The sequence below is a fragment of the Drosophila santomea genome, chromosome 2R (genome assembly GCF_016746245.2).
Source record: "Drosophila santomea strain STO CAGO 1482 chromosome 2R, Prin_Dsan_1.1, whole genome shotgun sequence".
NCBI classification, from domain to species: domain Eukaryota; kingdom Metazoa; phylum Arthropoda; class Insecta; order Diptera; family Drosophilidae; genus Drosophila; species Drosophila santomea.
The window spans coordinates 470703-486108 of NC_053017.2; the positions used below are offsets into that span (position 1 = coordinate 470703).

Genomic DNA, 15406 nt, shown 5'->3' on the forward strand with positions numbered 1-15406 from the left:
AAACAAGTGCACAATTCATGTAATTTTAGAATCGGAAACCAGCCGAAGCGTGCCACCAAAAACATTCATATGTATATGTATGTATATACATAGGTCTAGATAGACGACCTTTACTTAGAGTATATTTTTTTTTTGTGTATATTACGTTACTATTCAGTTTACCAATTATTGGTGCACGAATGTATGCGTATGTATAATTCCATCAGTATATATAGCCACACCCAGGATCCAACGCGTCGAGATCTCGTCGCTAGTGGGGTAAGTTTGACGTTTATTTTTATACGATTAGTAAATATACGTATATTTATTGGTGAAGTCGCAATGACTTACAAGTATGTATTTTCAAAGAATCCGTGTTATAGGGATTTAAGTCTATAGAATGTGTTACTTATCAGGCATATACAAAATAATTTGTTTTATAATGTTATACAAAAGCTATCAACTAGGATGTTAATACAAAGTGTTTTTTTACTGTCATGTAATACATTTTCATGAAACTGCGGGAGGTTCCTCCAGCCACCCGAAACACCAGGACTCCCGTAAGTATGGTGACCAAGTAGTTTATCAGCAGGGTAGTCGTATAAAGCTCATTGGCATTAAGCAGAGTAGGGAGACAAACAGGTGGCTGATTACCACATAGCCTTTGTGGATATAGTTGTTTGTGTCGAATGCTTTGAAGCAGGATAATCGACACAGCCTAGCAGCCGACGTGACGAAGAACAGTTCAGTTCCACCCTTCAAGCCAATGGTGCCGGGACCACTCATATCAGCCAGCACATTGACCAGTGCAAACATCCCAGATATAACGGCGAATCCCAAGCCGGAGACATAAGCCATGATGTGCTTGTTGTCCGTCACTATGTGTCCTCCGCCACGTCATGCAATCCGTGTAGCGGAAGCCCTCCTGAAAGCACAGGAAAGCCAGGAATTCCTTCAGCGGAATTAAGGGAAGAGATTTGCAGCGAAAGCAGCCAGAAGAACGCTGCCGCAATCAGAATGATGATCCGCACAGGATCATTGGCGATGGTCAAGACAAACAAGGCGAAGGGCAGTCTGAAGATGAACTCTTCATCGGCGAGTATCCGCCTTGTTTTTGATATGCAAAGACAAAAGCCCTCAGAGCGACGTTTGTAGTCGTGAATAGTCAATCAATTTTGTTGACGTGCGCACCGTTGTCCTGTGATGAATTCGATACTACCCGCTAAAAACTATTATACGAGGGTCGTTTGATAAGTCCGTGACTTTTTGAATAAAATATATTTTTTTCGTCAAAGAAGCGTTTTATTTCTCAACATAATCTCCTTTTAGCTCTATACATTTAGTCCAGCGTTTTTCCAATTTTTTTATTCCTTCCAAATAATAGGTTTTCTCAAGGCCCTCAAAATAGTCGTTTGTTTCTGTGATGACCTCTTCATTTGACCCGAATCTCTTACCGCCGAGCCATTTCTTCATGTTTGGAAACAAAAAATAGTCACAGGGGGCTAAATCTGGAGAATATGCTGGATGGGGTAGCAGTTCGTAGCCCAATTTATGAAATTTTGCCATGCTGACTACACACGTGTGCACCCGTGCATTGTCCTGATGGAACAGCACTTTTTTTTTCGCCAAATGCGGTCGTTTCTGCTTCAAATCAATATCGAATCTGTCCAAAAGCTCTGAATAATATTCGCCGGTGATCGTTTTACCCTTTTCAAGGTAATCGATGTGAATGATACCTTGTGCATCCCAAAAAACTGTGGCCATGACCTTGTTGGCCGACAGACCCACCTTGGCCTTCTTTGGTGCACGTTCACCCGGAGAAACCCACTGTCTTGATTGTTCTTTGGTCTCTGGTGTGGTGTGGTGGATCCATGTTTCGTCTACGGTAACGAAACGGCGCAAAAATTCGTTTGGATTGCGGTTGAACATCGCCAAACACTCCTTTGAAATGGTCACACGGTTGCGCTTATGGTCGTGTGTGAGCAATCGCGGCACCCATCGCGCGGAAAGCTTTTTCATGTCCAAATATTCATGTAAAATGTGATGTACCCGTTCAGTTGAGATGCCTACAGCCTCAGCTACCTCACGCACTTTCATTCTCCGATCATCCAATATCATTCCATGGATTTTGTCGACGATTTCTGGCATGACGACCTCTTTTGGGCGACCTGAACGTTCGGCATCACTTGTACTGGTACGACCACAACGGAACTCAGTAAACCATTTCTTAACCATTGAAATTGATGGTGCAGAGTCCCCATAATATTTATCAAGTCTTTCCTTGGTTTCGGTGATGGATTTTTTACGCAAAAAATAATGCTTAATTAGCACACGAAATTCACTTTTTTCCATTTTCGTTAAAATTCACGAGATCGTCTGCTTTCAATGCCTATAAAACGCAAACCAAAAAACGCAGCTTTCTCAAAATTTTACAGTCAGCTGTTAATCGATAACTGCTGACAGGAGCAGTGTTGTATTTAGAGCAGGTGCGCGGCAAATACAAAAAGTCACGGACTTATCAAACGACCCTCGTAGTCAACTTCTCATAATCTTTGTATGCTAGCCTTTAATTTTTCGGTATTACACATGGCACTAGCCAGCAATTTATTAATCAATAAAGTTATGCTATTAATTTAACTACAACAAAATGAGTAGGTTAACATTTCCAAAAGGGGTGCGAGAAGTGGAGTAGGTCAAAAATAATGACATAACGTTTGACGGACAACCTGGACAAAAGGGGATCGTATTGCGCGGCCCGCGACGATCCATCAGGCATGCTGACGCATGAAGGGGAGGGAATGTGGCCGATCGTTTTATGATCAAGCTACAGCTTAGCTTGTTGGGCAGTGAGGACTGTTGACTTTACAAACTTTTACAGGCACTTTTAATATTTATTCTCGTTATGTTGGAGAGGCGAGGTGCTTACCAAGATCCCACGAGTCAAAATCGACGAGCATGATTACAAGAGAGAGAGAAAAGAGTGAGCGCGAGAGTGACGAGCTTATATGCTCAAGCAGCCTCTCTGCATAGATAACGAAAGATGCATACAACTGAGGTGACCGAGACGATTGGTACATGTTGACAGCATAAAAATGTATTTTCATATTAATTTAAGGTAAAAAAAAAAAAAATGCAAACCCACTTATCTCAATTGATAGCCTATCATTTTTTGGTTAGACAATCACAAAAAGATACAGAAGGACAATCCACATATACTCACAAGCAATCCAAATATTGAAGAACTTTAACGTTATAAAATGGTAAGCGAACCAGAAGTACAACCGCAATATCAGGTCTCTGTTAAAAATAATTATAACCAAACTGTCCTACCGAGTATCATCAAAAAACGAATTATTGCTCAGTCTTGATGAACTATACAAAATTCTTTTCCCTAAATGAAAATTTAAAGAATTACAAATTTACCTATACGGAGGATTCAAAATGAAAGGATCACACTCAGCTCTACTTCCTGCGTTCAGCTCAATTTCCGAAACGGAAATCTCAAAAGGAATATAAAGAACTTAACCGTGTTTAATTTAAAAAGAAATCGTTAAAGTCATTTTCAAACATATTTTTAATTTTTTATATAAAAAAATAATTTTTTAAGATGTAGAATGGGTTTAAACTAGGATTCTATCGGCATATATTTTTATATTATGACAAATATTTCTACAATAAAAGTCACGCGACGTACTGATTTTTTTATAAGAAAGCAGCTATAAGGTAAGTTTTTACGTACTCAAAATTTGACTACGTGAAATTCTTGAATTGAATCTCGCGCCACATTTTGTCAATAGTGTTTGAACGCACGATAATCAGCTGTTGGACATGTGCTCGAGAAAAGTTTCTTTTTTTTACCTATAGGGGGGGGGGGGGGGGAGGGTTTGTGACAATTTATCACGTGACGGTCAGGGGGGGTTGCGGTGAGAGTCACGGTATGTCACATAAGGGGGGGAGGGGGTCAAAATGGCCCAAAATTAGCGTCACGAGGTTTATGGACGGCCCCTTCGCCCTTAAGTTAAATAATGGTGTCAGTCTCCAAACAAGAACCTATGGTAACTATGGTACTCCGCTTTTGTCTGTTTTAGTTGAACCGGATTACAAATCGGTAAGTTATCAGGTGCAGTTGGGAGCCCTAATCGAGAACAGCACGGCAAGGAAAATATGTTCCTTAACGGTTTTTTACAAACACGGTGGCCGTTGTTAGGAGTACCACATCTTTACCTAAATTAATATAAATTAATTAATGTTTAATAAAAAATCAAAGTTGTTAATATTGTGTTAAAAAATATTAATTACTGTATGTGTGTCAATGTTTATTGATTTTTCTGGCTTCGATTTTACAATGTACATCTGACTAACTGGTCAAACGCGGAAGTCGAACGTGTGGACTTCCGCGTTTGACCACGGCAGCGATAGTAGGTAGAGCTGGAAAACCATCGATGGCACTATCGATACTATCGATGTTTTTCAGTTTTTTCAAACCATCGATGGTATTCGAAAACAATCGATGGTTTCTCCGCACTAACAAATAGCAAGAGGGACGAGTAAGTTCGGTAAATTTTATAAGGAATAGAAATTTTAGTTTTCTTTTTCAGATTAGAGAAACAGTTTGAACAGTTTTATGAGTTTTGGTGGTGTTAAACAAGGTTGGTTGACATGTTACTTTTTCTTAACAAACACCTTAACAATTGATATCTTTATTGATTTATTAATATAAGTTTTGCATTGAAGCAAATAAATGTTATGTTACTTTTTAAGAAAAAAAAAAAAGTATCTCTCTATTGAGATGTTAATATCAGTTTTGCATTGAAGCCAAAAAATGTTATGTTACTTTTTAAGAAAAAAAAAAATGTATCTCTCTATTGTGATAATTATAGCCGTTTTGCATTGAAGCAAATAAATTTTGTTAATTAATGAAATTAAACGTTTTTCTATTAATGTTTTTTAATACTTTTTTAATTCCTTTGCAGTCCTTCCTGCATTTTTATAGAGGCCGACTTTAATATTTTTTTACATATTCTACAAGGGTATCTAAACTTCGGTTCACGTTGAATTAATTTTATTTTTTTTTTAAACTATCGATACTATCGATGTTTTCTTAGCAGCTCTAATAGTAGGTTAAAAACGAAAGATTCTCACTGTTTAAATCGGTGATTGCCTCCCGAATCCACATAATTGTTTGCCTCTGCCCAAAATTTTACAGTGCAAGCCGTATTTTCCCATTTTAACAGATGTATGTTGTTATATTGTGGAACGACCTGTTCAATCTCAGAGACAGGCAGTTTGAAATGCTCTAGAATATTAATAACAAAGCCCTTTCTAACAATTAAAATTTTCTCAACAGAAAATATGTCGATTTGCTGAAGAATTTGGAAGTTTTCGGGTAATCTGAAAAAAAAAATTAATAAAATAAAAGAAGTGTTAGCCTAATTAATTATATGCTCATCTATAAGTGAAAAGATAAACTCCGTGCACCTAAATCGAATCTCTATTTCCACTTTGACTTTGTCGCCATCAAATTTTGTGGCGCACAATATACCCAAGTGATCGTTGGGTGAAATAGCAGAATGGGATGCAATATACAAACATAAGGCTGCTTCTTTGCTTCGTTTTAGGAAGCACATTTGGTGTAAACACAATTTTATTTTTTTGAGTAAAGCAACTCGTTGCCGCCTTATGCTTCTTGGTTTTTGCATGTCCCTGCAAATCGTACAGCTTTGAAACTATACTGGATTTGCAATATCTGTAATAACACTTATTATCGTTATTGGGATCAATTGACATCCAATCCTTGAAGAACGTATCGCGAAGCCAAGTGTCTCGAGGTTTTTGTTTATACTGAACTTTTGGCATTTTAGTAGAACTTATTGCTGCGTCCTTAGCCTTCGCATATATTGTGAAATTCTTGTTAGTGATGGAAAATATACAAAAACAATGCTGCATCGGTTTTATGCACGATGTATTGCAGCAACTATCGATTAATGTGATGCCACGTTTAACGTTAAAGGAGTGCTGCCAGAATTATAAATAATGCTATAAAAGGCCAGTTTGATTTTCAAAAATGCTAGATTTCCCGCCAGCAGCCAGCTAACAATTTTTCCTGCATTTGACAGTTGAAAAAGGCCAGATCTGGACGGCAAAAGGTTAAGTTGGCAGCACTGCTTTAAACACTGTATTAAGCTCGATTATAATTCAAATGAAATTTTAGTTTGTAGTTTTAATTTATAAATATAAAATATCTTATATTATATCGCTTTCATATGCTATTATACTGGAGATCTTGATAGCAACCTCATCAAAGAGATCCTAAACAGCCTTGAATCCCTATAGTTGTACGCTGTGAATGAAATACTCTTATTTACTTATAGACCCTTTTTTGTTAACGCTAGTAAAACTTTATTTTATGAAGAAGCTTTTTCCAGATATGTCTTAATTTTTGTTACATATGACATAAGTGTTGACTAACAAACAACTTATAGAGACTATAACATCGAACTTACAGGAATTTAATAATTGAGAATGTTCAAAACTATGATATTAAAATAAAAAACATCCCCAGGATTGTGCTTATCTTAAGAGGGGAACTACCTTCAGACACATAAAAAAAATGGTTATTTTTTATTGTTTTAATCGATTGCCTCAGAATATCGTGTCAAAAGCTAATTGTCGAAATTGAGGAAGAGATGCTTCCGGAAGTTACTGTCACTGAGCCAGTCTTTCCATGACTGCAAACTTTATATAACATTTTCTTGAAACCACGTTTTCACAATTGTTCACAAAAAACTACTAAATCGATTCATCAGTACCTTAGGGATCACTCTAAATAAATAAAATTTAAATATAAAATATAAAGGTATTTCCCCCTTAAATAGAAGCGATGATGGCCTTTAGCACAAATACAAATACTCTATGTACCCCTTTTCGAAAAGCTTGTACCACTGTTTTTGACGTTTAATCGGAGAATGCAATGCTTAGTGCCATAAAATAAAAAACATATACACAAGAAACCATTTTTTAAAAGTATGGGCGTGACAGTTTTTATTGGTTTTTGGGCTTGGCCTCATTTGGCACATCGAACTAAATTTGCCGTACAGATAATAAAATTAAACATAAATAATAAATCTGATAATTTTCAAATATTATTTGCTTGCTTCTACGGGAAATGAAAATTCAAAGAAACCCTTTTTTCACTGCAGGTCAGTCTGTAATCTGGTATATGTAAATAAATATCTTTAAAAATGTTCTGCAGAATTAATACCGTTTGCTCTTCTTTTCACCGTTCCGTTTTCGTCGCCAGTTGATTGTCGCTATTTTGATGGATATTGTATAAGTTTTTTAAAACGATTGTTGATAGAAGGGAAATTTAAGTTGGAACAATTAAATCAGGAAAATTCCAAGGTAGGGCATCGGAAGTAGTTAAAAGGTAAAAGCATTTCGCAAACTTTATTTATTTCGAATTTTATGTTAAGTTTGTGTGTTTTATGTTAAGTTTTTTAATATAATCATTTAAAACGTTCCAAATATTTTCGATCGATTCCAGAGGGAAAAGTCTTGTCGCTTAAGGATTTTATATTTTAAATGTTTTAAAATAGACTAGTTCCCAAGTTCATTGGATATAATTAAACAAAAGATTTTTTGTAACTGCTTTACGCCAAGCTGAGATAAACTAACGGCATAGCCCTTTTTTTCTTGTAATTGGAGCATAAGATTTGTTGTTGAAAGTATCTACAAACATATGTATATATCTTTTGCGACCTCATACTTCCTGTGTACATTTCAGTAGATAGGTATGAATGTATATTTAATATGGTTTCCCATTTTCGCATTCTGCTAAAATTAAATATTTTTTTAAGGCTAAGGAAGTCGTCTAATATGCCATTGTAACGGGTGTTTTTTTTAGAGGTATAGAACTTTAAGTTGGCATTACTGTTCAAGATGGCGACCGATTTAACAGCTGTCAAGTGATTTATTCTCAGTTTGGTTTGGCAATTCGTCATGCGTGCTTACAAAATCCAACTCGTGCAAGAATTGAAACCAAACGATCATCAAGCAAGGCGTAGATTCGTCGAATGGGCCCAAAACGAGATTGCTGTTGTTCCCGATTTTTCATAAGCCTCCAAGATCTTGTGATTTAACACCGCTAGACTACTTTTTGTGGGGCTATGTAAAGTCATTGGTCTATGCGGATAAGCCACAAACGCTAAACCATTTGGAAGACAACATTCGCCGTGTTATTGCCGATATACGGCCAAATGTTGGAAAAAGTCATTGCAAATTGGACGTCCAGATTGGACTACATCCGAGCCAGCCGTGGCGGTCATATGCCAGAAATCATATTTAAAATGTAATGCCACAAGATTATCTTTCATGTCAATAAAATTCATGTCAATCGAATAATCCATCGTTGTTTTATAGCAATTTAAAGTTCTATACCTCTAAAAAAAACACCCTATATTATTGTGTGCCCTACTGATTTAGTTATTTAGTCAAAAATAAATTACATCTAACGGTATGCTATCTCAGCTTCTAACAATTTTGACTAGGAACGGACAATTTATATATTTACATTTCATTAAAGCAGGCCTTTGAAATTTAAATTTTTGGGCAATGTTCCAAAATTTTTGATTCAAGTCGAATTTTTTCAAATAGTAACTACTCGGATATTACTAATAGCTTGTTAATACGCTTTTGTTCTCGTATAATCGAAGGTTGATTTGGATGTACAGTAATGGTCTTGGCGTGCAATGAGTGGTTAAAAAACAATCTAGATGAAGACCAGACTCCAAGCCCAGCCCAGACATCAGCATCAGGAGCCGTCGGATCAACAGCATTAAACAGAACAGTCACAGCCGACGCGGCCACAGAAATACCTCAGACGACCAGGTATTTATCTGGAGAAGGACAAGAACCGAATGTAAAGCAAAAGAAATCGCATTACGCTTTAAATATGGAAACTGAAAAAAAAGTGGAGCAGGACCAATTTTTTCATATAATGGAAATAAGCGAACTTCATATGCCTGATAGTAATAACGATACTTCTATGGAGAACCAGGAAAATAACAATATGGAAGTATGTGATTCCAACACAGGATGTGTTGACCGACGTACGGCTGAAGTTTCCCAGCATGCTATAAATATGGCCATGAACTCTGTCCTGAATGCAAATAACACCGGGGTTGGCGTTCGAGTAACTACTGCCTGCAGTCTATTCAGCCCACTAGGGGTACTAAACAATAGTCCTTTACAAAGGGAGGTGGCAACGGAATGCGGAACTTTACAGGTCGCTTCCGTGCCCACAACTTCTACCGTAGATCTAGACATAGGATCGGAATCTGTCCCAACGGCATGTATGGGTGCTGCAAAAATCGTACTAAATTGCGAATCTAAGTCGCATAAGTTTGAGACAAGATCTATATTCTTGCAGCCGAACCAGGATTGCAAGGTAGGTCGCCTTATAGCTAAAAGCAAGGCAGGTGAGGGTAACGCTATATTTGACTGCAAAGTATTGTCGAGAAACCATGCGATTCTGTGGTATACTCCAGACGGTAAGTTCTGGGTCAAAGACACAAAATCTAGCAACGGTACCTTTATAAACGACAACAAGTTGGGCAGTGATCCAGCGGAACTACATTATGGCGATATCGTCAAATTCGGCGTTGAGGTAATTGAGAACTCACGTCAGGAGGTGCACGGCTGTATCCTAGCCCGTGTCGCCCTGTTTCTACCCAACGGGCAAGAGGCCATTTCGGTTGAGGCAGAGAAAATGCTGTTGACCGTGACTAATCGAATCAGCTTTGATGAAGTGCAGCGCCTTAACGCGTTCCTCCAAGAGGCTGCACAAAGAGAAAAGTCTCTGAAAGCTAAATTAAGCAGCTTACAAGGCGTCCTTGATACTACGAGAAAGAATTCTTCAATGTGTTGGCAAAGCATGATTACTGAAGACCAATTGCTGCACAAAATAAATCTTCTGGAAAAGAAAATACAAATGATGGAAAAGAACATACCGGAAAATGCACTTCGAAACGAGGTAGGTAAATCTGTTGAGAGGATCGCTGAAAAAATTAATACAAATTTTTGATACAACCTTAATTTTTTGTAGTCTTTAGTATTTTAAATTAATTTCATTCAATATACAGAATGAGAATCCATGACGGTCTGCCCATTTCCGTTCGTCTGTCTGTATGACCGCTGTGAGCCAGGGAAATAGACATATATAATACCGCGGGCGTTATGGACTAAATGTTATCAGAGATAAGACAAATTTTGCATATTTTAAAATATTGTGGGCGTTATTGTACTTTTTTAAGTGAAATAACGCCCGCGGGCGTTATTGCAGCCACCCATATTTTAAAGGTTTTTGTGTTTAATATTTTTTCAATACTGTTTTAATCCGCCAAGCTTAGAAACATTAACATAGGTGCTAGTTTTGTTAGTAATAATGGTTTTTGTGTTTATTATAATATTTGTTTTTAATATTGTTTTTATCCGCCATTTTTAGAAACATTAGTATTTGTGTTAGTTTTGTGGTCCCTATATAAAAAAAGAAATAATCATTTGGACGACCCTGTTTGGAATCATAAAAGTTAGTTAAATAATTTGTTATACCTATTTGTAAACATTACTATTAATCATCACAAAATTTGTCATTAGAAAATTTGCTAAGGGGTGATTTCTTTAAAAATCCCTGAAATGTCAAACAATAAAATTAAATACGGTTGAGATTTAATTTGTTTATAACAAAAAACAAGAGAGAACGCTATCGTGGGGTTCCCCGACTATCTGATACTAGTTACTAAGCTAGTGGAAGTGCGAAGGAGAGTCTTCAACACTAACAGTTTTTGGCGGTTTGTGGGCGTGGCAAAAAGTTTTTTGGCAAATCGATAGGAATTTAAAAGACTAATAAAAAAATTGAAAAAATATCAAAACATTTTTCAAAAGTGTGGGCGCGGCAGCTTTGGGCGGTTTGTGGGCGTGGCAATATTTTTTGGCAAATTGAGAGATACTTACAAGACTAATACAAAAATGGTAAAATATCAAAACATTTTTCAAAAGTGTGGGCGTGGCAGTTTTGGCGGTTTGTGGGCGTGGCAACATGAATTAAAAAACTTGCGCTGCGTCTATACATATATCTAGCTTTTGTTGTTTCTGAGATCTCGACGTTCATACGGACAGACGGACATGGCCAGATCGACTCGGCCAGTGATCCTGATCAAGAATATATATACTTTATATGGTCGGAAACGCTTCCTTCTGCCTGTTATATACTATTAAACAAATCAAGCATACGGGTATTAAAAAAAATGTTATATTTTGAACGGAGTATCGTATTAGGATAATGGTGCAATAGTTCGATGCACATTTCAAGATACAATACAAAACTCTTACGTAGCGTAAGTGATTTTAAGAAAAATCTTGATCTTTCGATTCAGATATAATTGGTTTTAATCAGACTGTCGTACATTTGATTCATACAATATCTCTAAATAAAAGTCTCTGTGCACATCAAAATTAAATTACATTTGCTTATTACTTATTTTATTTTATTTTTTACTTATTTACTTATTTTGAATCGGACTATTAATTTGAAAGCTTAGGCAATTATCTAACCGCCACTACGTTAACTCGTGTCCATTATCTTAATTAGTCGCTCCTATGCTTTCACATCTTCATCTCGTTTGCATATGCAAAATTAATAAGAAACAATTTACAACTTGACGTGCGGGAATGTAATTAAGACGATGATCTATGCTTTATGCTTCTTACTTTAGAACTAAGCTGACAAAAGGTACTTAAAACAAGCAATATGTTATTGCTCACAAATGTATCCCTTTACCTTAGAAAGAGAAAAATATTATACGTACATACATACATATATACACTTATAAAAGGCTTTAAAAACGCGACGACCTTCTTCCCAGATTTATGGTCTGCGATGGTCCATACTATTTTAGGTTGTTGTTTCTTTAAATCTTCATAATTTATGAAGTTGATCTAAAATTTTTTTTTATGAATTCTGGAAAAATTGGTTTATTTTGTAATATTTTTCTCTTTGTTTTTAATAGATTGTAAAACTTCTTGAGGACAAAACAACGTATCAGTTAACTGCTAAAGAGGCCCTGCGAAAGGTCTATCAGGAACGCTGCGATGCTATGCAAATGCTCTCTAAGATGGAGATGGCCTACGCCACTTCTGATAACGAATGTGGCATACTTCGCGCTCAAGTTATAACACTAAAGGAAACACTGAATGACTTTAATTCCCGGTTAGAGGAACTTCAGCAGGAGTACATGGAATTCAAGAAGGAGTCAGTACGCCAAGAACAAGAGTCTATGGAACAAAAATCTCGCAGTTTGGAGTTGCTAAATATGAAGCTATCGACTCAAGAGCGCGAGCTTAAGGAGCTTCGTGTACAGGCGTCGCGAGTCCATCAAGTTATATCCGAGCATGATACTGAAAAGTTTAAGGAACAAATTGTCTTAAAACATCTAGATACAATAAATCTTAACGATGATCATCACCACGATCATGCTGTAGGTGAGGCGCTAAATGAAAAAGATTATAATGAAAGTTCAGACGATGATATTTTGTCTGTGTCTCAAGATAAAGATGTGTTAGACATTGAACAGCAAACAGCAGATTCTGTATTGCAAGAAAAGGTAATGTTTATAGCAGTCATCATGATATTATATATTAACATATTACTATTTAATTCTAGAAGGTAAAACTATGTAATCCCGATTTACAGCAGGTCAGTTTTAAATCGAGCGTTTTAAAATTGCTAAAGAACTCTGATCTTGGTAAGGGCGAAGAAGGCTCTTCAGTTCTTAAAGCTATTTTTAATTGTGACGATGAAGGCATTGAATGCAAAGTTAAGGAGGATATGGAAAAGGCTTTAGATGCAACAGAGTTCGTTAGCAGAAATACATCTGAAATCGTGCAACACTTTAAAAATTATTCTGCAAGTCCACAACTTTTAGAGGATTCGACTGCAGAGATTTCATCAGGCCTTTATTTGGAAAGTAAGAAAGAGCTTGTAGACATAAAGAAAAATCTTGATATTCCAAATGCATTATCAACTGAACAGACTATTGATATGTTACAAGATGAATGCTATACTTACAAGAAGAAAAAAGCCCATTCAACAAATGAAATACACTTCCTGCAAGCGCAGATTGAGCTATTAAAGAAGCAGCTTGAGAAAGACGTTCCTCATAATTTTAAAACAAGTTTGCAGAATCTTAGTGAGGAAAGTAGTTTACCGCGTGAGACTTTAAAACTAATTGATAATCGAGATAGCCGAGAAGATGTTTGGGACCAGGACATAGAAACCATTAATAACCCCAAAGAAGAAATGGAAGAAGAATTAATTGTTTACAAGGAACTTCTTGAACATTCGGAACTTAAAAACATGCAGCTTCGTAAAGAGATCTCGGAGCTGCACTCTAAGCAAAAACACATGCCGTTTTTTAAACAAGGGTTACTAAGCCGCTTTCTACCTCTTGGCTGTATTGCCATCGGTCTGCTCATATATTTTCTTTCCAGTCGAATTTAAGCGCCATTCTTATAGCTAATGAGGAAAACGCATATTTTAAAGCTATTACTTTAAACAATTATTGTACATTGGGACGGCAGCAGCTAATGCTTGCGTTATCATCAAACTTAATTACATATTTATTTTTCTTTGTTTTCAAAATCACTTCAAGCTCAAAATTAAAGTAATAATATTAAAATAATAAACCAGAGACAACATTATTATCCAAAGTAATTTACTGCTTTAAGCACAAAAATTACTTCAATAAAGCGCTGCGTATAACGTGCCGTCTTGATTTCAACAATTATGATGCTGAAACGGTTCATTAGCATTAACATTTACTATTTTGTTTTTTATATATGTATGTTTGTAAACCAGTTTTCGAATTTCGGATTTGGCAACAACAACGGATATTTGCTTTTATTCGGTAAGGGAACACTCAACATCTCCGGATTTGTATTAAAACAGAGTAGCACCAATTTCATGTCGCCAAATTGGAAACGAAACCGTCAAGGATTAAGGATGTGTTTTGATCCAAAAAAATAATATTTTCGTAAGCTCACCTTAATCAAAATCATAAGACATAGAAAATAAAATTCGGTAGACAACGATTGTCACAAACAATGAATTGTATATTTGGGTGTACCACATAGTAATTATACGCCATTCATTACCAAATAAAACATTATGAATCATGGAAGTCTGGAAAAGGCTTTATCTCTGTGTAAAAGACACCATATTAGTTGGTCGGTTGTCGGAAGACTCCGACATAGCCAGTGTATAGCTCTTTTTATTTATATATACATAAATACTGAATATATCCTTTGTTCTATAAATATCATTTCAATGCATCACGTAACGAGCGAAATTATATTAATTATATTAAAAATCGTGCAATAAGTGGTGAAATATATATAGTTTTCGGATAAGCAGTGCCGTTTGTAATCATTCTAATTGAAAACCATGGCTCGCAAATAACTCTCAACCGTCTTTCGTTTTGCGGTCTGCACTCTAACACAACCGTAAAAGAGAATGCGCGTGAGCTCTCGCTCTGAACAAAACTTTTAGTTTCTCTTTGTTTTGGTTTTCGGTTAAGTGTTCACAGTTGTGTGGTTCTTATTGTGCTCACTCAACAACAACTCAGAGAGCGATCCAACTGAACGCTCGCCCAATGAGGGTCAGCAGAAGAGCGAAAAAACGAAAGACTCGTCGTAAACGGCTTTTTTTGTATTCAGTGCCTTTTAAACAAAGCTTAGCAACAATTTTAAAATATTTATTAGATGTAAACATTAGATTTATTACTTATTAAGTAATCGAAGAGATGATTGATTCTTCACTGGTTTCATAAAAAAATGTTATCTTGTCATATTTTGTCGAATTTTGTCGTCGTCAATCTCGAATTCATTAAATACTTCCGCATGTTTTGCAATTTAATGCTCTTTTAACTTCACACCGCCAACATCGCACTTAGGCCGACGACAGTGTGCGCGTGAGAAGCTATGAGCAAAGCGAGAAGATGGTAGAGGGAGAACTTTGCGAGAAACGAGCTACAACTGTTACCTCTGCTTCTGTTAAAAAAAAAAAACCAACGCTACTCCCTTAACTGCAAAAAAATAAAAAAGGAGAATTCCATAATTTATATAATGATTTACGATTATGATTATATATTAAATAAAATTAGTAGTCGTTTGAAGAAGAATTCGCCAGATTTTGTTAAAAAAAAAAAAATAAACCTTAATTAAAGCACAGAATACAGCAAAACAATCGTACGTTCTGAGCGATCTGTAGCGATAAACAGGTTGATTTACAAGATATACACTCATACAAATGCAAAAGGCTTTTATTTTAATTGCTTGTTGCAAAACATTAAGCGAATAATCAGAGCGAAAGGGA

The 15406-nt window shown here is 36.1% G+C and overlaps 1 protein-coding gene and 1 pseudogene across 3 annotated transcripts; one reads left to right on the top strand and one right to left on the bottom strand.

Annotated features, from left to right (window-relative positions):
* Positions 1–442: 442 nt before the first annotated feature.
* LOC120444742 lies at positions 443–2936 on the bottom strand (annotated as a pseudogene).
* A 4336-nt stretch (positions 2937–7272) lies between these two features.
* LOC120445129 (sarcolemmal membrane-associated protein) lies at positions 7273–14213 on the top strand. 3 transcript variants are annotated; one of them, XM_039625276.1, is made up of 4 exons: positions 7273–7405; positions 8691–10009; positions 12045–12638; positions 12698–14213. In XM_039625276.1, exons 2-4 carry the CDS (start codon positions 8711–8713, stop codon positions 13532–13534), a joined length of 2730 nt encoding a protein of 909 aa, XP_039481210.1. In that variant the 5' UTR covers positions 7273–7405; positions 8691–8710; the 3' UTR covers positions 13535–14213. The 3 variants fall into 3 exon arrangements, with proteins under 3 accessions (XP_039481210.1, XP_039481213.1, XP_039481211.1); XM_039625279.2 differs by having other exon boundaries at positions 12701–14213; XM_039625277.2 differs by having other exon boundaries at positions 7282–7380.
* The last annotated feature ends 1193 nt before the right edge of the window (positions 14214–15406 follow it).

What these genes read in the sequence shown, in the direction of transcription:
- LOC120445129 (XM_039625276.1), top strand. Translation starts at nt 8,711, where the DNA reads ATGGTCTTGGCGTGCAATGAGTGGTTAAAAAACAATCTAGATGAAGAC. An exon ending in AAAATGCACTTCGAAACGAG is followed by an intron (nt 10,010 to 12,044) that starts GTAGGTAAATCT and finishes TGTTTTTAATAG; the next exon opens with ATTGTAAAACTTCTTGAGGA. An exon ending in ATTCTGTATTGCAAGAAAAG is followed by an intron (nt 12,639 to 12,697) that starts GTAATGTTTATA and finishes ATTTAATTCTAG; the next exon opens with AAGGTAAAACTATGTAATCC.